The sequence below is a fragment of the Culex quinquefasciatus genome, chromosome 1 (assembly GCF_015732765.1).
Source record: "Culex quinquefasciatus strain JHB chromosome 1, VPISU_Cqui_1.0_pri_paternal, whole genome shotgun sequence".
In the NCBI taxonomy this organism is placed as follows: domain Eukaryota; kingdom Metazoa; phylum Arthropoda; class Insecta; order Diptera; family Culicidae; genus Culex; species Culex quinquefasciatus.
In genome coordinates, this window is record NC_051861.1 from 106,407,852 (window position 1) to 106,433,608 (window position 25,757).

The 25,757-nt window shown below is 44.0% G+C and overlaps 1 protein-coding gene and 1 long non-coding RNA gene across 2 annotated transcripts; one reads left to right on the plus strand and one right to left on the minus strand.

Annotated features, from left to right (window-relative positions):
- Window positions 1-514: 514 nt before the first annotated feature.
- LOC119765202 lies at window positions 515-1,480 on the minus strand. Its single transcript, XR_005276565.1, has 2 exons — window positions 1,210-1,480; window positions 515-1,086 (listed from the first exon to the last, which is right to left on the minus strand). It is a non-coding gene; the product is annotated as an uncharacterized LOC119765202 (long non-coding RNA).
- A 6,086-nt stretch (window positions 1,481-7,566) lies between these two features.
- On the plus strand, window positions 7,567-24,467 carry LOC119765349. The gene is made up of 3 exons (XM_038249066.1): window positions 7,567-7,618; window positions 7,675-10,099; window positions 22,518-24,467. The coding sequence occupies exons 2-3, from the start codon at window positions 7,697-7,699 to the stop codon at window positions 24,363-24,365; spliced, it is 4,251 nt and encodes a 1,416-aa protein (XP_038104994.1). The 5' UTR covers window positions 7,567-7,618; window positions 7,675-7,696; the 3' UTR covers window positions 24,366-24,467.
- The last annotated feature ends 1,290 nt before the right edge of the window (window positions 24,468-25,757 follow it).

Consider the following 25,757-nt stretch of genomic DNA (forward strand, 5'->3'; position numbering starts at 1 on the left):
CCGGACTTGAACAACCGGGGCAGGCGAAGTGGCTACAATGATGGCTCGCAGGTCTCAATCCCAGGTTTGGGAATGTTCCGGTCTCGGTGATGTTGAACCGGTAGAAGCGAAATCCGCTGGCGAAGATGGAGCAAAAACGGAAAAATGAGGCTGGTCCAGAATCCAGTACGTGAGGGCAAGGGGAAAGAGATAAGGAGAAGGTCGCGGCTTTTGGAAACCCGTAGAAGAAAACGAAGGTGATTCGAGATGAAGTGACACTTGCAGAGGTTAAACGACCGGAAATGTGCTAAGATTGACCTCGAGTTTGACCAGTGATGGAGAAGAATAGAACCTTTGTAAACTAAGTTATCAGTAATCAAAAATACGAAATTTGTAATAGTAATGGAAAGAAAATCAAACCAAAAGATGGTAGTTAGTCAAGCCAAAACACTTATACATTACTTATACAAACTTATAAACTGTTAATTCTGGATTGCAATGACTAATAATTAGTCATAAGTCTGAATAAAATGGTTGAGGATGTTGGGGATTGTTTTATTGAAATTTACAGTTATAAAAAGACGACACGAGTCGACCAACTAAACCCTTATCTAATTCGAATATAAAACGCCTTTTCTTGAGCCACATTTGTGGGACGCAATGGCTCATTTGAATCATCCCCCGCAAACGGTCATTGGCGTTAAAAAGAGGAATCCTCTAGCCGTGCAGAACATTCCGCTGGAAGCGACCACCCAGTTGCTGGCGAAGCTGCAGATCTAGACCATTAAGGCTTTATTCGAATTGTTGGCCATGATCATAATCACACCGGTGTTGATTGGCAGCGCCGAACATAGTCTTCAGCACCGGATTCTGCGGGAAATCAGTTGACGCCACCTTCTGATGAGGAGGCAATGCATTTCAGAAGCGGTAATGATCGTGATTGGCATCATCATGTCTGTAATTAGCATCGAAAGTTATGTTGTTGCAGTTGCCACGAACCCCGGCTAATCGAACAATCTGCCACCGGATCAGTGTAGGACATCGGCGGCAAAATCAACTGCTGGCCACTGGCTGCAGGAGCTGAGTAAGATATGGAGACAAATTTGTCTTCGGGTTTTGAAAAAAGGCAAGATGACATCAGATTCTGAGCGGGAAACAACTGCAGTGGAGTTTCAGTGGATAGCACAAATCCGTGGAAGTCCACTGTAGCCAGAATTACAGGATTCTTACCTTAGGGATTGTCCTCCACCGGAAACCGTTCGAGTGTTGCCCGACTTGGGACGATGGTCGCAAAAAATAATTTTCTCCAACACCATCGGTAATTCTGATGGCTCATTCCACCAAAAGAAATTTGTTCAAAAGATAAACAATCTACTTCAAGATGAGCATGACGTTTCTAAACGTCTAACGTTACACTCTCAACAAATGATACTCAAATTTGGCAGAATTGTTGGCTCGGGGTTCAAAAGTTCTGGCGCCGAGCCAGACCCGCGCCCGAAACCTGAAGTGGCACACTCTTGGGTTCGGCCGACTAAGTCGACTGCACTGTAACTGAAAATCGCACTTTGCTGAGTTCGTTTTCGCACTTTTTCATACGATTTTTTCAGTTCAACTGCGATTACACTTTTTTGTGTAATCGCAGTCGAACTGAAAAAATCGTATGAAAAAATGCGAAAAAGTGCGAAAACGAACTCAGCAAAGTGCGATTTTCAGTTACAGTGTGGATGACGACTACAGAGTTGTTCATCTCAACATTTCCGGAATTCCATTTCCCAGAATGGACGTTTTCCGGAATGGACGTTATCTGGAATGGACATTATCTGGAATCATAGAATAGAGAAAGATTCTATGATAAAACTATCCAGAAATTAAAAGTGAGAGTGTGTGCGTGCAACATGGAGTTAAACTATAAGGCTTTCTAGTCAGAAATTTACCAACACGTTAAAAGTATGTTTACATGACAGCTGGACGTTTGTTTGCATCAGGTTTCCTATCTCTTTCTAGCAAAAAATTTTTGTCAGGCGACTTCTAGCTGGTTTTTTTGACTGACTGCCCGATATGTCAGCCAACATACTTCGCAGGGCTGTGACAGCTACAGCTCGATCATTGTTTGCATCAGGACACTGTGACGAGGAGTTCGTCATTTTTGAGTTAAGTTATATTTTTTTCACTGGGCCTAGAAAGCCTTATTCAAAGTGCTATGGTATATAATCTTCACAACAACTTCACGGAAAGTTTAACTCCATGTTGGCATTGCCATGATGTTGCACACACTCTCACTTTTAATTTCTCGATAGAGTTTTATGACGTTTCGCGTACGCTCACAAGTGCATCATTTGGTTTTGCTGGCTGACAAAATTCAACCTCATTTTATTTTCGTGTACGTACACGCAATACATGCGCACGTAGATATTGCACATTGCGCACATTGCGAGATAAAATCACGTTTCTCCATCGCTGTGAATGATTATTGCCGCCTAACTACCGCAGTGTAAAAAGCAGCAAGTTGAACTGAAATTCTGTATTGATTTGGCTGTCAACTTGGTTTGTTTTGAATATTTTCCAAAAAGTCAGCTGAAAACTCAAGGCAACCTTTGACAACAGCCAGAAATTTGTTCTGCGATTGTCATGCGGCTGTCATGCGACCATTATCTTGCGGTCATACCACCGCGCGTGAACTCTAATTATTAACGCCCGCAATAATATTAATAATTTCAAGAAAAATTAGAATCCTGCGCTTCAATTAATCGCTGCAGAAAGATAACGTCGCAATGGAAAAACCTATAGGAAAGGCAAGAGAGTAGGCTTAGACAAAAAAAATTAAAAACATGTTGATTGTCAATCTGAAAAAAATCGTAGGGAATGTTGGTGCTTGCTGTCGATTTCAGTTTAGTTGATCTTCGCGGCCGGCTCAGTGGCATCCCTACCGTTGCTGGAATCTGCAAACTTCGTGATAAACTGTACCGTACCGTCGAATGGAGGGACTGCGGGCGGGCGTTGTTGGCTTTGCCGGGACGGCTCCCCCTCGTTGCAGAACCTGCTGCCCTGAGGTTAAGCCGCCTGATTTTGTTGGCACTAAAAGGCGCAAGACGACGGGGAAAATGGACCCAAACATTTACAAAAACATGGTTCCACGCCAACTACAAAAGCCAACCAGAGAACGGACCACCGGAAGATACAGATTTGTTGAATTTTCATCAAGTTTAATTTTACGAAAACTGATTCATGTACTGTGATTACAAAGAGACGAGTTGTTCCTTTTAATTCCGCTATATATTTTTAATATCTTGACAGATACGTATTTCGTCTACTACTTGCAGACTTCATCAGTGTTCTGTTCTCGACTGAAGGTTCATCGCTGGTGTATCCATATTTGTAGTTACCGTAAACTGGGGTCAATCGGGACACATGGGGCGAATTGGGACAGCAGTTTTATCCATGTTGGAGCACAATATTTTGATTTTTCTGGTTGGTTTCGGTTAGAACAGACTCATGCCAACATAATGTGTACGTCCATTTCCAAATTTAAAAGCTTTAAGTGCTCTAAAAACTGCTGTCCCTATTCAGACTGTAGTCCCGATTCACCCCAGATTACGGTACTATTTGTAGTTCATGTAATAAAAAAAAATCCGTAAGAATAGAACTTCAACACGGGTTTTAAGATCTCCGCACGGAGAAAAAAGAGTTCCCAAAATCGTGAACAAGCGTTCATGAAATTCGGAACCACGAACAAAGTGTTCAATTTCCATGGTACGATTTTGAAAAACGTACCATGAAATTTGAACACTTTGTTCGTGGTTCCGAATTTCATGAACGCTTGTTCACGATTTTGAGAACTCATTTTTCTCCGTGCGGTGGCCCTAGGGGTGAGACACATGCCCTAATCAACCAAAAATTACCAGCTAGTTGATTAAAAATTACAGCTAGTTGATTAGAATTATCGCTAATCGATTAGTGTATTCCTGCCTTTTCACTTTTATCTTGGGCTGATGAGCAAACGTCAAAACATCACAACATAGCAAAATTCATCGTGCTTGCGGCCGTTTGACAAATGTAAGGCAACCGTCCAAAGTGGCCAACCTGGTTCTGGAACCTATTGCCCACGAATTGCCAATTGGAGTACGATGGTGTTATCGAGGTGTGCAAACGACCGACGAATTTACAGGGCAGCAGATTATGCGGAATCAAACCGATCCGGCGGTAAAGTTGCGGCGTGGAAATTTTTAAAAATAGATTCTGTCGCCGTGAACAAAGGAGCTTACGCCAATTCCTGAGCATTCTGAGTAGCAGTTTATGTCGGAGGACACGTTCCAATGAAGATCCTCTCGGGGGCGTAGCTGACGCGATCCTCGACGGCGTCGATACAAGGAGACAGATTATTTGCAGCAGATGACGGTGCAGGTAGTAATCTTTCACCTCGTTTGTGAGCACCTTCACGTTCGAGCCAATCGGTGCTCCGTCCTCTACACGAATGTTCCCTCGCCCCAGCACCACATCTCTCAACAATTTGATGAAAATGCCAAAGAAAAGTTTGAGCTCCAGCTGCTCATGGATAATACAGCCAATTAGAAACCAAATCCATCAACTTGTCCAAGCTGACCTTGTAGAACGTAAGCTCATCCGCGTATCCCAACTTAAAACTCCGAATGTTTGGTGTTCGGCTGCTTCGGCTTCACTTTCTGTGGTCATATTGCCGTTCCGCGGTGTTGTGGCCAACCGGATTCCGTTTTGTCTAACGGCTAAGCCTATCGAAAATGTCATCATCAACGCAACGGAAGCATTCAGCCCCCACCCCCACCCCACCTAAGTAAAACACAACCAAAAGAACGGTTTTTATTAAATTTCATCGAGTAAAGTTTTACAGAACTATTGTGAAAAATTAAAAACAAGTGAAAATATTTAAATTCTTATAAGAAATCAGTGCGACGAACAGTCTGGTTCCCCTAGATCAATATTTCGTTAAACCGCTCCGACAGGCACATTCCACGTCAACCGCCTCATGTTCACTCACGACACCTGGAATGTTGGGCATCATAGGCCGGCTGACAGCTGGACAATTTCCTCGACCGAAACCTGCTCGGACACCACCTAGTTCAGGTAGAGCAGCTCGTTGTTAACCGTCACGAGTTTTTCGTCGCTGACCGTACACAGAGAAGAGTTTTCCGGGTCCGCCAATTTTTTTTCTGACTCACTTGCTGCCTCGGAGGAGATGTCCGATTGCGTCGATAAGGATTCACTGGCTAGGCGATAGGAACTATCTTGTAGTTTCTTCTCCGCGGCTTCCGAGGATTGTTTCGGTTCGGCTGGTGACACATCCCTAACGGACCACCACAACCTCGGTACCAGCCGCTGGCGCAGGTGAGTCGAAGTGGGCATCGTGGGTTCCCCGTCGTCCGAATCTAACAGCTAGTTTGGCTTGTCCGATTTTAGCTGATTGCTTCAACTTTTGAGGCGAAATCTTAATCACTTAGGTTTACGGACGAAGTGGTGGGACGGTGAGACGTTAGGAGAGCGCCCTTGGATGCTGCGGACAGTGGCTTGCTTTTCGTTGAATTGAACAAACATTCAGCAATAGTTCCAAGCTTGGTTCCAAGTCATCGTTGTGTCGATTTGCCGCATATTTGGGGGGCACTTTTGTCGCGGAACTGCTGCTGGTTCTACTAGTGACGACGATCTGGCCGGAGCTGCTAGCTCGAACGAGTTTTTGTCGATCGTTGCCCGGACGCAGCTGGGAGGAATCTGGAATCGTAAACATAACCTTACTGTTCTATTTATTAAATTTCAACTGTTCCACTCACCATCCGACTTTTCGATATCCAGAGGGTCCCTTCACGACAGTCTGTAGACTGGACACGAGTTCTTGGCCAGATTGACCAGTTAATGCACACAAATTTTGTCAGCGGTCATCGAGAAAACAAATCAAAACATTAAACTGACAGAACGGAGTTTGGTCACACGTCAAGATCATTTGGTACGAGGTGTGAATGCTCTGTCAAATAGCCACTAATTAATTAGCTAATCAACAACAAATCAGCGCTAATTGATTAGCGAAAAAATAATCGATTGGGTGTGTCCTGCCCCTAGGGTGGCCCTAGAAACAGTATAAACTGGTCATGCAACGTATAGAACTTCTTGAATTTGAATATAGAGTGTCTCTAGCAAGTCTAGTGCAATTTCGTCTTCTGGACAAGTTTTCCATGTTCCCCGGTGGCCACATCCGGTTTCTCAAGTGTAACAAAGTCTTCGACCCCCTAACCAAACCGGCCTCACCCCACCCCCTTACTGTGTTACATTAGGCTGGTACAAATATTTTTAAAAGTTTTTGTCACCCCCCCCTTCAAAATTGGCCCGAAAAATCAGGGGGCAAAAAAAATATTGTTACAATAAACTTCAAAATTTCAATGAAAATTCAAGTGCAACCAGCTGAAATCAAATTAAAATACATTCTTCTGCGTTTAAAATCATTTTTAGCATGTTTGGGTGCATTAAAAAATCTTAAGATTTTTTTGAAAATTTTCGATGCAAAATCTTTTTTTTCGATACAATTTTTGTTTTTGTCAGATCTTAGATTTTTTGAAAACAAATGATTGCAAAACAACTGAACTAGTGTAAAATGCATTTTAAAACACTTTTTTCCTTTAAATGTGAAGACTATGGCTTGTTATTTAAATTTTTATATTTTTTTATTTTTTTGCCCCCCCTTGACCTCGGCCAGGGCCGAGGGACAAAAACTTTTTTAAATATTTGCATCGGCCTTATAAAAGAACGCCACCGGTTGGCCGGTCTTCTAGGCTGAATGCAGCGGTTCTATGGCTTCTATGGCCTTCGCGGTGGGCTTGGTGTTTTTTTTTAGCTTCGCCCCTGGCTAGATGAACGCACTGCGTTCCTGGCTTCTTCGGGCAGATATTTTCGGAGTTGAATTGGCAGCCTTAGCATTGGGTGGTCCGGGTATGGGCTCAAATGGCGGATGCAAGTGCCGCCGATTCACCAACGAGGGACAATTCAGCCCGACAAAGCCATCACCACCCACAGTGCGTCCATCCGACCCGATACGAAGACCGAGGATCGCCATGCGGATGCCTGCCGCGAAGGCCACGGAACCGTTGCATCCGGCAAAATTTCTGAAAATAATTTTCTAAACCTTTGTAAATTGACAGCAATCGAAAATGAAAATCAACACGGTTGCTGCGATGAATTTGAAAAACGTTCGCGCTCGTATATCTTTGAGACCCCTACAAGAAAATAACCAAAAATGATTTTTTTTTCAATACGCGCAATAACTCGCTCCCAGATTTGGGCGCTCCCATTTTGAATAAACGTGCAAGATTTGTTTTTGATCGGTATCTTTTAAAAATCGTGTACACTCTTACCAAAAATCATGATTTTTTGAGTTCCAAATCCCACTTTTCATACGAATTTTTCAGTTCAACCCATATAACCATTTTTATGGTTGTAGTACCTGAACTCAAAAAATCGTATGAAAAGTGGGATTTGGAACTTAAAAAATCATGATTTTTGGTAAGGGTGTACGCCTAGGTAAATAATTCTTTGTTTACCAAATGCCAAATGTGCGTCTTTTTTTTTAATCACGTTTAATTTATGACTAAAATAAATTTCTCAACTTTTTCGAATCACTGTGGTAAGTTCTTCCAAAACTTCTTTATTCCGACAAATAATAGCACAAAACATTTTCAGAAAACCGACGCATTACTCCAAAATGCACCCGGAACGGCCCTCCTCGTCACCACCGCCCCAAAAACGCTCAAAACCCGAGGTCGCCGCGGAGGTCGAAGAGTACGAGATGCTGATCGAAGACGATTACCTGGAAGCGAAAGACTTCCCCCTGGACGTCGTTCTGAAGGTGGAACCACCCGACTCGGGCGTAACGGTGCGGCACACCAACGGCCAGGACGAGTTCGTTGCCGTGGAGGCGTTGGCCCCGTGGAAGGTCGGCCAGCTGGGCTGTTCGGCGCGGATTTTCCACGCCGACATGGAGATCGTGGTGCACAATCTGGGCTGCCTGCTGGCCATCGACGACACCTTCGTGGCCAAGGTCGGGCTGGCGGATTTGGCGGCACTGGGCCGGGCCCGGAGCTTCCGGCAGGCGAAGATGGCACTGCTGAGACAACTCTGCATCGTCCAAGTGCTGCTGGATTACGTTACGGTGGCACGCGAACGCGCTCGAACCGAGCTGCTGCAGCTGATTAATGGTTTGCGGAAGCAACCGGTCACGGTGGACACGAGCGAGATTTACGGAATTGTTCGGAAATCGTCGGAATTGGACTTTGTGGGACTTTGTCAGCAACTTGGCAAAAATGTGAGCGTGTCGGAAGAGCTGCGAGAGCAAGCGAGGAATCTGCTCCAGGTCGAGCTGGCCTGCGAGCGGCGTAACCGTTGGTTGAACAACGTCCCGACCGAGCTGGGTGAGGACGCGACGTGCAAGTTGAACTCGACGCTGCAACTGCTGTGCGCCAAGGTGTTGGAAACGCACGCGACCGCCCTGCTGGACAGGGCTCCGGAGTTTCTGCGCCTCAGGCTGAAGGACGTCCCGCAGGGAACGCTGTTCCGAGTCGATCCCGGTGCGGTGCAAATGTTTTACGACCTGGACAAGGCGCTGAGCGGGGAGATTTTCCGGCAGCCGCTGCAGGATCTGGCCGAGCGATGGACCAATCGCTTGAAGTCGATCGAGGATGATGCTGGGGTCGTCATCTCGGTCAATCCGATCTTCTTCTCGCTGTGTCGTGGGTTGGAAGAGGTGATGGTGGAACTCTTCGGCGGCTACAGCTTGCTGGAGAGCGATTCCAAGGGCTGGCATCCGGTTATAATCGCGGAAATGCTGTTGAAAACGGATCTTGCCAGGTGTCTTCACCGGGAGCATCTCTTCATCTTTCGGCTGCTGAAGCATTTTGATCCGGCGGTGGTCGAAAACGTAGAACCATTTGACTATCAACCGCGGAGGTTGCTTAAATTGCTGGGTGAAAAGCCGTCCAAAATTGCCGACGAGTTTTACGCGTGGTTTTGTCTGCTGGACGACGCCCTGCCGGCCGACTGGGACCTGACCCTGTACGAGCAAATCGTACGCAACTTTGTCCAGCTCCTGACCGGTGCAAGTCACGCCCAGCTGGAGACAATTCGAGTCATCACGCTCAACACGGCCCGCTTTATCGTGCAGACGTTTCCGCTGGTGGCCTCGGCACGTTCCGGCGAAGACGCGCAAATTCTGCAAGCTCAGCTCGAGTTCATCAACAGGACGATGCTCCGATCGACGGAGTGCACCACCTACTACCGAGATCTGATCGATGTGTTCAGCGCCTATTGGAAGAATCGCAGTCAGATCGTGGAGCGAATTTCCCCCAAGAACGAAGGTATGGAACGGATAAAGAAAGACCTGCTGAAGATCGTGATCGTGGCTTTAAGCAAGAACGTCGGCGCCGACCTGCTAGTCTCGCTGTTTCGATCGTTGAACGACTTCCTTCTCGAGTTAACCGACGTCCCGTTCGACTGGCTGATCAAGTCCGTTCCGGGGCTGGCGATGAGTGGCATGATCGAGTTCAAACTGGTCGAACCGATCGCGAACAAGTGGAGCGGAACCGCGAACCAAACGTACCGCGTTACCAACCCGCAAAAATTCCAACAAATGCTGTTCCTCATGGCGGAAGGATCGACCTGTCCGCGGCACTACACGATCGACGCGATCACAACCCTTCTCAGCTACATCTGCGCCCAGCTCGAGTGCGCCCGCTGGACCGACTCCGATCAGCTCACATCCACCGCCGCGCTCATCTCTTCCATGCGCAGTTCACTGATTTATCTACGCGAGCAGGCCGAGTACGTGTCGTTCGAGGTGTTCCTCGAGGAGAGCACCAAACCGTTCAGCAGTCTGATCGAGACCGGCGGTCAATCACTGTCCGGCTTCCTCCGACGGGTCTCCCTGATCAAGGAGTCGTTCTGCTACCTGCGCAAGCAGAACGAAATGAGCCTTCCGGAGGCGTTGCGGGCGTTTGGCAAGTTGAACGGAGGAACCACCGCGGAAGAGCCGATCCAGCGCGCCTACCAGCGGTACTGCGATCGGTTCGTGCAGTACATGGCGGAACGCAACTCGCCGCGGGACCACCCGAAGGTACGGTTACGGGATTGGTTTTAGAATTCCAAAGCATCCGAAATTTTTAAAATCCTCAAGTTATTATGATTTCTGATATTATTCCAAAAAAACTAGAAATTTCCAAAGAAAAATCCAAAGGTTCCTAAAATTTCCAAAAGTTAACAAGCTCCAAAAACAAACAAAAATCAAAAGCATCGGAAATTTTCAAAATTTCGTGAATTTAAAAAAAAATAATTTCTTCTACTTGTATTATAATTTTATATTTATTTATTTTTATAATTTCTGGAATGGAAAAATTTTAGGAATTTTTGAAATCTTTAAATTTCTAAATTCCAGAAATTCTTAAAATTTCTGAAATCTTAGACATTTCTAAAACGCATCAAATTCCTAAGTCCCGATATAAATTTAAATTAAAAAAAAAAATCCAGAACTTTCTTAAAGGTAATGTCAATAATTTCTGTATTCTTAGAATATTTCATAATCTATATATATTTTTTTTTAAATCAAAAAAATCAAATTATTCGCTCTACAGCATTGCCTTGGCGTTCTCGATTGCGAGATTCCTACTCGAAACTAGGTGTTCGAAGGCTTGATTGTTGAGGCAATTGCAAACCTCTTTTTACACCTTAGCTTCCATCTACCCCGGGATTCGAACTGACGACCTTTGGATTGTGAGTCCAACTGCCTACCAGCGACTCCACCGGGACAGGACCCAGGGAGACGACTCCTACACCTGGACTGAGCTAACGACCTAACCTTTTTAGGTAAGTCCGGGGCCAACATTTACTTCCCGTCCGACGGAAGGCGTGATCAGACAAATCTCGACTCGAAAAATGCCACCGGGACCGTCTGGGATCGAACCCAGGCAGACTGGGTGAGAGGCAATCACGCTTACCCCTACACCACGGTTTTTTTTTTAATTTTCGTTTTTTTCTAGTTTTTGGAATTTTAGAGAATTTTAGAAATTGTTTGAATTTTAAATGCTTTTGGAATTCAGAAAATTCTTGTAAGTTCTGATATTATTCCGAAAAAATCTAAAAAAATCCCCATAAAAATACAAAAGTCCTAAAATTTTAAAACATCTGAAATTCCTAAAATTTCCAAAAGTTAACAAGCTCCAAAAACAAACAAAAAATCAAAAGTAACAGAAATTTTCGAAATTCCTTGAATTTTAGAAAATATTTAAATTCTTCTACTTGTATTATAACTTTATATTTCTTTTTTTTTACAATTTCTGGAATTGCAAATTTTTAGGAATTTCTGAAATCATTAAATTCCTGAAATTTTAGACATTTCTAAAACTCCTAAAATTCCTAAAATCCCGAATTAAAAATCAAACCATCCACATTAACGACCCCCGGGTCTTTTGTGGTCTCTATTGCAAGTTTCTGCTCGAACCTAGGAGTCCGAAGGGGGAGAACACCCAAACCTCTTTTTACTCCAAGGAACCTTCCACCCCAGTGTTTGAACTGACGACCTTTGGATTGCGAGTCCAACCGCCGCCAGCGATTCCACCGGAGTAGGCTTGGTTTGGTGTGTTGTTTGTACTTATGGCATGGAGACAACTCCTACACCTGGAATGACAACCAAGGCCGGGACCGACATTTTACTTCCTCATCCGATATAAATTTAAAATAAAAAAAAAATCACACGTAGAAAAATATTTTGTAGAATCAGCCTGTACGAGGTTTGATTCAACAAATTTTTTGTTGAATATAATCAACGCCGATTTTGCGTTGAAACAAACCTTGATTTTCTCAATTCCACAAAAATCTTTTGTTGTTTTGAAAAAGTTGCTTTGACGTTTAGCGTTGTTTCAACAAAAATCTTGATTTTCAAATCAACAAACCGTTTTGTTGATTCAAATATGCCTTATTTTTCTGCGTGCAATAATTATTATATTTTAGAAATATTTTATTGTCTACATTTTTTAGTAATTTTAGTTTTTGCCTTCCTCACGTTACTGAGGAAAGGCTATAAAATCACTCGAAAAATGAACTTCTCAATTAGACCTCCTAGACCCACCTTCATGTATACCTATCGACTCAGAATCAAATTCTGAGCAAATGTCTGTGTGTGTGGTGGGATGTTGATCAAAAAATTGTCACTCGATTATCTCGACATTGGCTGAACCGATTTTGTCCGTTTTGGCGTCATTCGATCCGTCTTGAGTTCCCATAAGTCGCTATTAAAAATTATGCAGTTTAGTTAAGTACTTCAAAAGTTATGCTAAAAAAACGATTTTAGCAAAAGTCCGGAAGATTGTAAAAAGGGTGGTTTTTGAAAGAAAACCCGTCATGCTATACATTTTCAGAAAGGTATTTAAAAGACCTTTCCAACACGTCCAAGACATTGAAGATCTGACTATCCTATCAAAAGTTATAAGCACTTAAGTGTTATTTATACGCTTTTTGGAGGCCGGATCTCAGATATGTTGATAAAAACGTTGTCCGGATCTCTCATGCGACCTATCGTTGGATAGGTATTCAAAAGAGCTTTCCAATGCGTCCAAAACATTGAAAATCTGACAACCCTATCAAAAGTTATAAGCACTTAAGTGTTATTTACGCACTTTTTTCATTTTGGATAACACCCTTTAAAGGCGCCAACCACCTAAGGGTGGATTAAGTAACGTTTTTTTTTGTAGTTTTTGGAATCTTAGAGAATTTTAGAAATTGCTTGAATTTTAAATGCTTTTGGAATTCAGATTTTTTTTTGAATTTTAAAATTCCTGAATATCTTATAACTTCTGGTATTATTCCAAAAAATCTTAAAAATCCCCATAAAAATCCAAAAGTTTCTCAAATTTTTAAACATCTAAAATTCTTAAAATTTTCTAAAATTAGCATTCCTAAAATTCTATAAAATCCAAAAAAATCTCAAAAAAAAAACATTTATATAAATTTCTAAAATTACAGAAATTCTTAAAATTCCGTGAATTTAAAAAATACTTATATTTGTATAATAATTCTATATTTCTTTTTTTATGTATTTCTGGAATTTCTGGACTTTCAAAAATTTTAGGAATTTGTGAAATCTTCAAATTCTTAAATTGTAGAAATTCTTAAAATTCCTAAAATCTTATAAATTTCAGAAACTCATAAAATTTCTAAAATACTGAAATAAATTAAAAATTAAAAAAAAAAGAAATTACTTTAGGGTAATATGTCAATAATTTCTGTTTTTTCGAATTATGTATTATCGATATTTTGTATTGAAATTTTCGACTTTTTTTTCAATTTTAGGAATTGCAAGGATTTTAAAAGCTTCTGTTAGGCCGTTGCAAATATTTTTTGAAGTTTATGTCCAAACATGCTAAATATGATTATCAATGCATAAAAATACATTTTAGATTCATAAAAGTTTTTTGGAAAAATATTTTTTTCCTGATTTTTCAGACCAATAAAACATAAACTTTGAAAAATATTTGCAACGGCCTTATTTATAATTTAAATAAACGCGAACTTAAAAAGTTTTTTTTTAACTTATAGAGATTAGAAAAAATTGGGAATTGGAGAAATTTAATAAGTTTTTATGGATTGGTAATTTTAAAAATTCAGGAATTTTCATAACCTTTGGAATTTCTGAGATTTTAGGAATTTAGAAGTTTGTTCAATACAGTCCAGACATCCGAAGCCTCGATTATCCGAAGGTTTGTATGGGACTTCGGACAATCGAATGACGAACAAAACTTTTTTTTTTTGTTTTTTTTTTTTCAAATTCGAGTTCTGCGACCCCATTTTAGTTAAATTTGAAAAGTTGATCGCCTATTAAACAATAAAAAGTATTTTTTTTTTTTTCAATATTCCATCTCCACCATATTTGCCGCTGTGCGTCCGGCTCCGACGAGAAGCCCCCAGCAAAGAATGTTTGCCACGCGAGAGAGTTTGACAGATCGAAGGGCCCGCCGTCAACACCATTCTCAAAGTACGCAACGGCACTCACGGCACTCACGGTTGACAGTGGGCCGAGTACAGTAACAGCGCAATCTCATATCCCACATCCCCCTTCTGCTTTTTAAAAAATATATCCACGCTCATATGATAATGAGTTCTAAAAAGGAGTTCAAAAAAAACTTTACCGACTTCAAGGAGGCGAAACATGACCTTACCACCCAACCAAACATTCAGACCGGGACCGAAATAGACTTTTCCATGCGACGGAAGGGAATATCAAGCATTTCGTCCCAAGAAACGCTAACCATGTCGACTGAGATTGAACCCAAGCAAGAGGCAATCCCGCTTTCCACTACTGAAACTTCAAAGTATTGATTACAGACTGTCTAGAGAAAAACAGACTGATCGATGCAAATTAAATAGGCACTGGCCACGTATGTGTCGAATTTGCAACACGTTTTGCTGGGCGAAAAGGGGTGCTTGGTTTTCAGCGTGTTTGGTTTCCAGCGACATTGGCTAATCTGTCAACCTTGACAATCGGTTATGTTGAGATGTAAACATTAGGAGCCCGGTTGCAATACATGCCATTTCCCTATTGTAATATATCTACATTGGACCTTTAGAAAAAGTAAGCAAGATATGTTACATCCAAAGGCGGTCAGGCCATTGATGTAAAACTTTATAAGTCGTTTGTAGTCCCTTCACTTCACACGCTAATAAACGCAGCTCTTTTTGAGCGAGAGAACGGTTGTTGGTAAGGAATCTCGATTTCCGGTGCTAGGAGCAGTACCGGAACATCATCCTACCCAAGCTTCCGCGCGACTGCAAACTCGCCGAAACGTTCCAAACACTCAATCCATTCTCTATCCTTTTTTTGACTCTCTAATGCCAAACAGCCAGTAGCAGGAAATCTTCTAGGCGGACATCATATTGTTTGCAGCATTCAAGCTTGAAGCGCGCGGGTAGCAGTGTCCACGAGGGCTTCCTTCTGCCGCCTTCAGACAACAACACCCTCAAGCAGTCTCTTTGATTCTGATCTCACAAGGGAGGGAGAGAATCAGCCTCCGGCCAAGTCTCAGAAGATTTCCGTCAAACACGTGGCAGTAACGTCCAGCCAACCGATCAACAATCGCGTTGCTAAGCAACCATAGTTGAACTCGGCAACTCGTGGTATCCTCAGCGAAAACTGGTCCAGCCCAGTTCCAACCTCCTACGATCTAAGCCAACAAGGTAAGGTCCACTCGAAACAAATGGCGGTCAGCGAGCAAGCAATATTCTCCTACCTTAAACACATAAGAGGAGAAGAACTGCCCAACCAAGCCAACTTTCAAGCGCGGTGATGCGGTATTTGCAGTGCTCATTGTTCCAGTTCATGGCGGTGGGAAGCGGCCAATGTGATCGAGCAGACCGGCAAGCTACAACGTCTTGCTCCACGATCACCGACACTTGAACAGATCACACGTGAAACAGCTGTTACAACAGGTAGCAGACTTCAGCACATCACCACCACCGACTTCGTTCTCAATCTTACTTCCACTAACTGTTTCCCCCCCACTACAGCTGTAATAGAATGGTTTAACTAGCCGAACTGGAGTTGCAAACCCTACTGGATCATTTAAGATGGGAGATGATACATCAAGGTTGGCCTGCCTGGCCTCTGATGTAAAACTTAATACATTATTTACTATACCCGACGAAACCAATCGAGTCAAAAAGGTTTGCTTTCAGCCCACTTTTTGGAATTCAGTCGTTGCTAATCCGAACGTAACAGATGGCGACGAGGATAACTCAAGACTTACACCCTTAAAGGAGGAGTAGTGGATTTTGAAATAATACTGGAAGACTCCTTCACGGACAGCCCAAGTCAACTTCGTGGTCTCAAAGCATCCTCGTGAATATGAACTCAACAAGCTCATGGCGGACCAGTTCATCGGTGGTTTGCGCTCTTCAAAAGACGTTAACATCCGCACAAAACTCATGTTCACGCCTGAGGTCACCACTGAAGACGCATGCACTTAGGATTCACACATCACCGAAGGTCATCGTTTCCAGAATCTCAGGCATGACATAATCATGGTGGGAAACAACAAGTTGGTAAACTCAGTTCGCAGTCAAGCAGTACAGTACCGACGATGGGGAACAGCTCAACAACAGACAGTTAGCCCAACCACCATCACCCTGGTGGACTGTGGCAAAAACCATTTCGACACGACTGGACCTTGAAGGAGAAGAAGGGTATAGCCAATATGCCGCCTACCGGGTCAATTCTACTCCGAAGCTCACGTTCCTGATGCTTAGCATAGACAGACCTCATGCATTCTGACACTGGTTTGGAAATCCTCGTATCAGGCGGAATTAGTGGCGACCAATTGTATTCACCACCGCTTTTGACCACAAAGCAGATAGCCAGAGAAGCAGCAGATCCCTAGCAGCTGAAGCAGTTGTAGACAAGTTGCAGAACTTAAATAATAGGTTAACTTCTTCGAAGTACTCAGAAACCTTTTCAAGTGGCAGAAGAAGCTTCAAGTGCATCCGTGAACATCTCCGTCGCGCTACCTCATCGACAAGATCTCGACCTGGTTATATTTAACATGGCACTTCTTTCCGGAATGCTCACTCACCTCTGGGGTCTTACCTCCGGTCCGACCAAGACGGAACAGTTCCCTCCTTGACGGCATCTCCTTCCGGAATGCACACTCAAAGACTGTTTACCTTTGACGCCCCAACAAAGGTCCGTTTAATCTCGGAGCAGTTCCCTCCTTGATGGCATTCTCTTCCGGAATGCACACTCAAGGAGTGTCCACCCCTGGCGTCTCACCAGGGGTCCGTTTGATCTCGGAGCAGTTCCCTCTTTGACGGCATTCCCTTCCGGAATGCACACTCAAGGAGTGTCCACCCCTGGCGTCTCACCAGGGGTCCGTTTGGTCTCGGAGTAGTTCCCTCCTTGACGGCATTCCCTTCCGGAATGCACACTCAAGGAGTGTCCACCCCTGGCGTCTCACCAGGGGTCCGTTTGATCTCGGAGCAGTTCCCTCCTTGACGGCATTCCCTTCCGGAATGCGCACTCAAGGAGTGTCCACCCCTGGCGTCTCACCAGAGGTCCGTTTAATCTCGGAGCAGTTCCCTCCTTGACGGCATTCCCTTCCGGAATGCACACTCAAGGAGTGTCCACCCCTGGCGTCTCACCAGGGGTCCGTTTGATCTCGGAACAGTTCCCTCCTTGACGGCATTCCCTTCCGGAATGCGCACTCAAGGAGTGTCCACCCCTGGCGTCTCACCAGAGGTCCGTTTAATCTCGGAGCAGTTCCCTCTTTGACGGCATTCCCTTCCGGAATGCACACTCAAGGAGTGTCCACCCCTGGCGTCTCACCAGGGGTCCGTTTGGTCTCGGAGCAGTTCCCTCCTTGACGGCATTCCCTTCCGGAATGCACACTCAAGGAGTGTCCACCCCTGGCGTCTCACCAGGGGTCCGTTTGATCTCGGAGCAGTTCCCTCCTTGACGGCATTCCCTTCCGGAATGCGCACTCAAGGAGTGTCCACCCCTGGCGTCTCACCAGAGGTCCGTTTAATCTCGGAGCAGTTCCCTCCTTGACGGCATTCCCTTCCGGAATGCACACTCAAGGAGTGTCCACCCCTGGCGTCTCACCAGGGGTCCGTTTGATCTCGGAACAGTTCCCTCCTTGACGGCATTCCGTTCCGAATGCACACTCAAGGAGTGTCCACCCCTGGCGTCTCACCAGAGGTCCGTTTGATCTCGGAGCAGTTCCCTCCTTGACGGCATTCCCTTCCGGAATGCGCACTCAAGGAGTGTCCACCCCTGGCGTCTCACCAGAGGTCCGTTTAATCTCGGAGCAGTTCCTCCTTGACGGCATTCCTTCCGGAATGCACACTCAAGGAGTGTCCACCTGGCGTCTCACCAGGGGTCCGTTTGATCTCGGAACAGTTCCCTCCTTGACGGCATTCCGTTCCGAATGCACACTCAAGGAGTGTCCACCCCTGGCGTCTCACCAGAGGTCCGTTTAATCTCGGAGCAGTTCCCTCTTTGACGGCATTCCCTTCCGGAATGCACACTCAAGGAGTGTCCACCCCTGGCGTCTCACCAGAGGTCCGTTTAATCTCGGAGCAGTTCCCTCCTTGACGGCATTCCCTTCCGGAATGCACACTCAAGGAGTGTCCACCCCTGGCGTCTCACCAGGGGTCCGTTTGATCTCGGAACAGTTCCCTCCTTGACGGCATTCCGTTCCGAATGCACACTCAAGGAGTGTCCACCCCTGGCGTCTCACCAGAGGTCCGTTTAATCTCGGAGCAGTTCCCTCCTTGATGGCATTCCCTTCCGGAATGCACACTCAAGGAGTGTCCACCCCTGGCGTCTCACCAGAGGTCCGTTTGATCTCGGAGCAGTTCCCTCCTTGACGGCATTCCCTTCCGGAATGCGCACTCAAGGAGTGTCCACCCCTGGCGTCTCACCAGAGGTCCGTTTAATCTCGGAGCAGTTCCCTCCTTGACGGCATTCCCTTCCGGAATGCACACTCAAGGAGTGTCCACCCCTGGCGTCTCACCAGAGGTCCGTTTAATCTCGGAGCAGTTCCCTCCTTGATGGCATTCTCTTCCGGAATGCACACTCAAGGAGTGTCCACCCCTGGCGTCTCACCAGGGGTCCGTTTGATCTCGGAACAGTTCCCTCCTTGACGGCATTCCGTTCCGAATGCACACTCAAGGAGTGTCCACCCCTGGCGTCTCACCAGAGGTCCGTTTAATCTCGGAGCAGTTCCCTCTTTGACGGCATTCCCTTCCGGAATGCACACTCAAGGAGTGTCCACCCCTGGCGTCTCACCAGGGGTCCGTTTGATCTCGAAGCAGTTCCCTCCTTGACGGCATTCCCTTCCGGAATGCACACTCAAGGAGTGTCCACCCCTGGCGTCTCACCAGGGGTCCGTTTGATCTCGGAACAGTTCCCTCCTTGACGGCATTCCGTTCCGAATGCACACTCAAGGAGTGTCCACCCCTGGCGTCTCACCAGAGGTCCGTTTAATCTCGGAGCAGTTCCCTCCTTGACGGCATTCCCTTCCGGAATGCACACTCAAGGAGTGTCCACCCCTGGCGTCTCACCAGGGGTCCGTTTGATCTCGGAACAGTTCCCTCCTTGACGGCATTCCGTTCCGAATGCACACTCAAGGAGTGTCCACCCCTGGCGTCTCACCAGAGGTCCGTTTAATCTCGGAGCAGTTCCCTCCTTGATGGCATTCCCTTCCGGAATGCACACTCAAGGAGTGTCCACCCCTGGCGTCTCACCAGGGGTCCGTTTGATCTCGGAACAGTTCCCTCCTTGACGGCATTCCGTTCCGAATGCACACTCAAGGAGTGTCCACCCCTGGCGTCTCACCAGAGGTCCGTTTAATCTCGGAGCAGTTCCCTCCTTGACGGCATTCCCTTCCGGAATGCACACTCAAGGAGTGTCCACCCCTGGCGTCTCACCAGAGGTCCGTTTGATCTCGGAACAGTTCCCTCCTTGACGGCATTCCGTTCCGAATGCACACTCAAGGAGTGTCCACCTCTGGCCTCTCACCAGAGGTCCGTTTAGCACTCGAGCTATTTCACAGCTCTAAAATGCACTATCAACACTCTACTCACCATTTCCTTAATAAAAGAATAAACCTTTTTCCAGTTACCTCTCGTCAAAGGACGCTCAAAACACTTTAAACTAACACTGTTTTGTACTGTTGGGGGCTTCTCGTAGAGCAGAACCGTTTTCTTCACCTGAAGAAAAACAGGTTTTCCAAGAAAATTTATTTCCAACTGAAAACAATCAGTGAAAACCTGGCAGGATCGCCAATTGTGCGTCCGGCTCCGACGAGAAGCCCCCAGCAAAGAATGTTTGCCACGCGAGAGAGTTTGACAGATCGAAGGGCCCGCCGTCAACACCATTCTCAAAGTACGCAACGGCACTCACGGCACTCACGGTTGACAGTGGGCCGAGTACAGTAACAGCGCAATCTCATATCACACAGCCGCCATCTTGGATAAATCACTTTAGCGTAGTTTAGGGGTGATTCGATTACCCGATGTGATTTTTTTCCAAGGCCAAGTTCCAAGTTGGAAAGTATGGAATTTTATTAACAGTTAAAGTTTATAACATTTCAAAAAATCTAGAAATGCTAGGAATTTCAAAAAAATTAGAATGAAAAAAAACTGCTGGAATTTTGCAATCTAGATTTTTTTTTTTGGGATTTAAGAAATTTGAACAGTTTTAGGAATTATTGGAATTCAGAAATTCAGGGAATGTCAATTACTGTATTTTTAGATTTTTTTTCAATTCCAGTAATTTTAGATTTGCTTCAATTTTTTTTTTTAATTTGTAGAGTTTTATTAATTTTGATAATCTTGAAATCTGAAAAAAATCTGGGTTTAGTAAAGGAATATCCAGGATTCCAAAAACTAAATTTTAGAATTAAAAAAAATAAGAGTTTTTTTTTTAAATTTTTGACTTTTGTTTTTAAATTTTATGTATTTAGAAACTAAGAATTTTGTTCAATAGTTGTTAAAAAATGAAATTTTATAAATTTCGATAATTAACGAATTTTAGTTTTTTTTTAAATAAATTTTGTGAATTTTAAGAGTTTTACGAATTTTAGGAACTTAAAAATTTAATAGGCAGTTTATTTTAGGACTTTTTTTTAAATTTACGATTATTTCTGTTATTTTAGATAATTTTTTTTCAATTTTAAAAGTTTTTGGAATTATGTATTTTTCTACGAAATTATACGCCATATACGAAATTATTTATATTTTTTTATGAATTTCAAAACTTGGATTTTGAAGTTCTAAAGATTTCTTAGATTTTAGAAATTTTAAGAGTTTTTGTAACTTTATGATTTTAAAAATTAGTGGAATTATTAGAATATTAGAAAAATAAAAACAGTAACTTAAACTTAACTTTACTCAATAATCGGAAAATATAAAAGAGTTGCAGGATTTGTTGGATATTCAGGAATTTCAATTATGTCCAGTATTTCTGTATTTTTCGAATTTAATGAATTTTAAGAGTTTAAGGAACTTTAGAGATTTTAAAATTATAGGAATTTCCAGGATTTCAAAAACTGGATTTTAGATTTAAAAAAAATAAATTTTATAAACTTTAAGAGTTTTTGGAAATTTGACTTTTGTTTTTAAATTTTAAGTATTTAGAAATTTAGATTTTTTTTTTCAATAATTGTAAAATATGGAATTTCACGAGCCGGGACCGTGGTGTAGGGGTAAGCGTGATTGCCTCTCACCCAGTCGGCCTGGGTTAGATCCCAGAAGGTCCCGGTGGCAAATTTTGAGACGAGATTTGTCTGATCACGCCTTCCGTCGGACGGGAAGTAAATGTTGGCCCCGGACTAACCTAAAAAGGCGTTAGCTCAGTCCAGGTGTAGGAGTCGTCTCCCTGGGTCCTGTCCTGGTGGAGTCGCTGGTAGGCAGTTGGACTAACAATCCAAAGGTCGTCAGTTCGAATCCCGGGTGGATGGAAGCATGGGTCTTAAAAGAGGTTTGCAATTGCCTCAACAATCAAGCCTTCGGACATCAAGTTTCGAGTAGGAATCTCGCAATCGAGAACGCCAAGGCAATGCTGTAGAGCGAATAATTTGATTTTTTTTGGAATTTCACGAAAATTAAAAGCTGATAAATAAAAAATAGAAATTCAAAGAATTTCTAAAAATTTAAATTCGTAAAATTTTCTGATTCTAAAATTTAAAAAAAATTCTTGTATTTTTAAAACTTTATAAATTTCTGAATTTTTTAAATTTGAGTTTTTTGTTTTTAAGAATTTCAGAGATTTTTAGAAGTTTAGGAACTTCTGGAGGTTAGAATTTAAAAATATCAGGAATTTTAATAAATTTTAAGAGGCCTTTTTATGTACCTTAGATTATTTTTTTACTTAAAAAGTTTTAAGAATTTTACAGATTTTAATTTTCAGGAATTTAAAAACTTTTGAATTTTAAAAAAATCGGTAATTTTATAATTTTATTTTTTTTATGATTAAAATATTGGAAAATTTTAAATAATAAAAATTTCAGATTTTTTGGGCAATTTTATAATTTGAAAAAAGGTGAAATTATTAAAATATTAGAAATTATTTTTTTTAAATACTGGAAGTTAAAAGAATTTTAAAAGTTTTAGGAAAGTTCTGACCTGCCAACATTAGAGGCACGCTGGAATTGGATGCTGTTTTCCTACTTTAGAATTTAAGTTTATTTTTATTTTTTTAGGACTTTTAAGAAATTTAAAGATTTTAAGAATTTTAGAAGTTTATTATGATTTAAAAACTTTTGGATTCTAGATTTTTATTTTTTGGGAATGGTGCTAAAATTACTTTTTTTTAATTTTCAGGAATTCCTAAACATTTTTGATTTCATAAAAATCTTAAATTCCTGAAATTCTAAACATTCTAAGTTACATATGATTTGTAAAATTTCTTAAATTCCAAATACTCTTAAATTTCCAATACTTAAACAAAACATACTAAATTCATACTTATTCTTTTTTTCATCCACCCAAAGATCCTGTTCCGCGACTGGACCGTGCAGTTCAAGCAGACCGAGCTGCCCCAGATCCTCGCCCGAGTGGCGGCCGTTTGGTCGATCGCGGTCTCCACCGACGTGTCCAGCACCGGCAAGTTCTTCAAGCCGCACTGCGTCCAGATCCTGTGCGTGCTGAAGCTGCTCGGCGTGGACGCAGACGGGGTGGCGAAGGGAGTTCCGAAACACCTGGCGCAGGTTCTCACCGGCCAGGGAAAGTCGCTGATTCTGGCGTTGATCGCGGCGGTCCTTGCGCTGACTGGGCATTACGTCCAGATCGCTTGCTACAACGAATACCTGGTCAAGCGGGACGGGGGCGAGTTTGAGGAGTTTTACAAGCTCTTGGGTGTGAGCGATGCCATCAAGTACGGAACGTTCGAAGATATGGCCAACGCGGTCGTAGCGCCTGAGGTTGATGGGAAGCGGATGGAGCTTCGAACCTTCGTTCAAGAAATGATCCTGTCGGATGGCGGAGGTTCACGACCGAAGAAGCCCAAGCCACAGGTTCGCGCAAACTCGGTTCTGCTGATGGACGAAGTGGACGTCTTCTTCACCAAAGAGTACTACGGCAACGTGTACTGCCCGGCCTCCTTTCTGTACGTGCCGGGTTTGGCCGAGATTCAGGTGCGAATTTGGAACGAAGTGCACGCCCGAGACTTGCGAGACACGCACAAAGTAACGGCCGCTATTCAAAGGTTCATTGGAACGCCCCTCTTCACGGAACGAGCCAATTTCGCTGAATTCCGTAACAAAGCTACGCCCTTTGACCTGCTAATCTACGACGGTACGAAACACGTACGACGCTCGTACACCTGCAAAGAACTGTTCGACGAGCATCTGCAAACGATGGCGTCCAATGCCATCGAGGTCGAAACCAACACGGCCAACCACCGCGACTACAAGCTTAGCCCGGAAGGCGTCATCACGCACAGAGTTAAGGAAAAGTACGAGAACCGTACGTTCATCCAGTACTACTGCGTCTTCCACTATTTCCGCCTCAAGCAAGGAAGCTACACCACGTTCGTAAGTCCGAGCGGATTCAACTACGGCTACCTGAACGTCGCCTGCGGTTCGCTCTCGTACGCGATGCTGCCCAAGGCCTACCCGCTCATCCTGGGCGTCACCGGAACCCTGACCGCGTTACATCCGCACGAAAAGGCCGCCATCTCCCAACTCTACGACATCAACCGCACCTCGCTCATGCCGTCCTTCTTCGGCTGTTCCCGCCTCGCGTACGACCCATCAACCAACTTCACCAAACTGTCCACCAAGTCCCACTGGCTGGCCAAGATCTTCACGCACGTCCTGGTGGCCCTCGGCGAATCAACCTCCCGCTCCGTCCTCGTCTTCTTCCGCGACGAAGCCACGCTCGAGGAGTTTCGCGTCCAGTTCAGCGGCCAACTGGCACGCCTTCAAGTGCTCACGGAAAACAGCGCCCAGCAGGCGCAAATAACCGGTCAAGCGGGCGTTCCCGGCACGGTCACGTTGGCCACGCGAGCCATGGGACGGGGCGTCGACTTCCGGTCCAGTGTGGCGGTGGAAAAGGCCGGTGGCGTGCACGTCGTGCAGACGTTCTTCTCGCTGGACGTGAAGGAGGAGCGGCAGATCCGGGGGAGAACCGCCCGGAAGGATAACCGCGGAAGTTACGAGCTGGTGCTTTGCGAGGAGGATTTAAGGGCGAACGGGCTGGATGGGGAAACGTACGCGGAGTTGGAGGTGGCTAGGGCGGAGTTGGTGGCGCGGGAAGGTGGGAGCATTGCGAAGGGGATCGAGCAGCGTGGACAGGACCATCGGACCACGATGCAGTATCTGCAGGGGTTCTTTGAGTGAAGATGTGAAAGCCTATAAAACGATGTTATCTAAAATAGATAAAAACAAAACAAATGTTGATCATTGAATAATTTGATTTAAATAAAACAGACTAAAAACTTATTTTTATTCAAATGGTTTTTGTTTTTAAAAATTACACCAAACAAATTTGCAGGCCAAGGGCGAATGATGCTGAAGATACCTCTTCAGTTGACGCTCAGGCGAGGAACATCCTGGAAGGAGCGTCACTGACTACGTCCGTAGTCCTGTTAGATCATACTTGGTCAAGACAGTATAGCTCTGGTTCCTTGCAAGTGTCCTATTTTCTTACCTCCACGTTGGCTTGGTTTTCATGATGACCTAGCTGGTGGCCTGTGGAAACAGCTCGTAAAGCTTTGACCGCCGCGGGTCAGAATCGAGACGGCTAAAAGAAAGGGGCGCGCCAATGTGGGACAGGGAAGTAATTTGTGATCGTAGACGGTATTGTTTTGATTCGCAGTATGTTGAGTCAACTGCTGTGGATGTACCTGAGCATCGCAGAACGGGGTTTCTCTTCTTTCCGTTTTTATCTACCATCTACCATGTTTCACTGATTCTCTAACACGCCTTCTGTTTATTATCGTCCATTTGTTTTTGATTTTACTTTCATGATTCTATTATTTCTCAACGCTTTTGCACCTTATTTACTAATTGATGCTGCTGTAAGTGTAACCAACTGTCTGTTTTCCCTTAAGGGGCTACATGTAGAAACTCGTAAAATTTCATATTACAGAAAATTTATTGAATCCACTAAAAAGATGATTTTAGATCAATCCTGAAAGTTTCATGAAGATATTGAGCGTATTCCCGAAAAGGACACGCGGCATACCAGCCTCGAAACGACGCGCCGCACTTTCGGCAAATGCGCGCTGTCAAATCCCATACTGTGCGTTTTATTTTTGTTGATCTTCTTCTTCGAATTGCATGGCATTGTTGCCGGGAATCTTTTTTATTGCACCAAAAGTGCAGAAAATCGCTGGCAACAGTGTCTGCGGCACATTCTGAAATGCCGCGCGGCGTGTACCTTCCAGAGAAACGGACAATATTTCATGATTAAACAGAGTTAGAGACGAGCTCAACATTTTGCCGTGCGCAAAGCGGACTGTCAAACTTTCTGAGCGTTTTTCTCGAAACACCGATTTGATTTATGGGTGCCACGATATCTCGAGATGGGATGGACCAAATTGGCTGAAATTCAGGGTGAAGTCTCCCTAGATATATCCCGTGTGCATGACGAAGCCCGATTTAAAAATTTTGCTTTTTTAAAAAATACAAAAATCAAAAATTGACGATTTTTATATGAAAAACACGAAAATATTTTTATCTTTTTCTACAATAATCTTTTTGAAATTCGGACAGGACCGGTGTAACGAG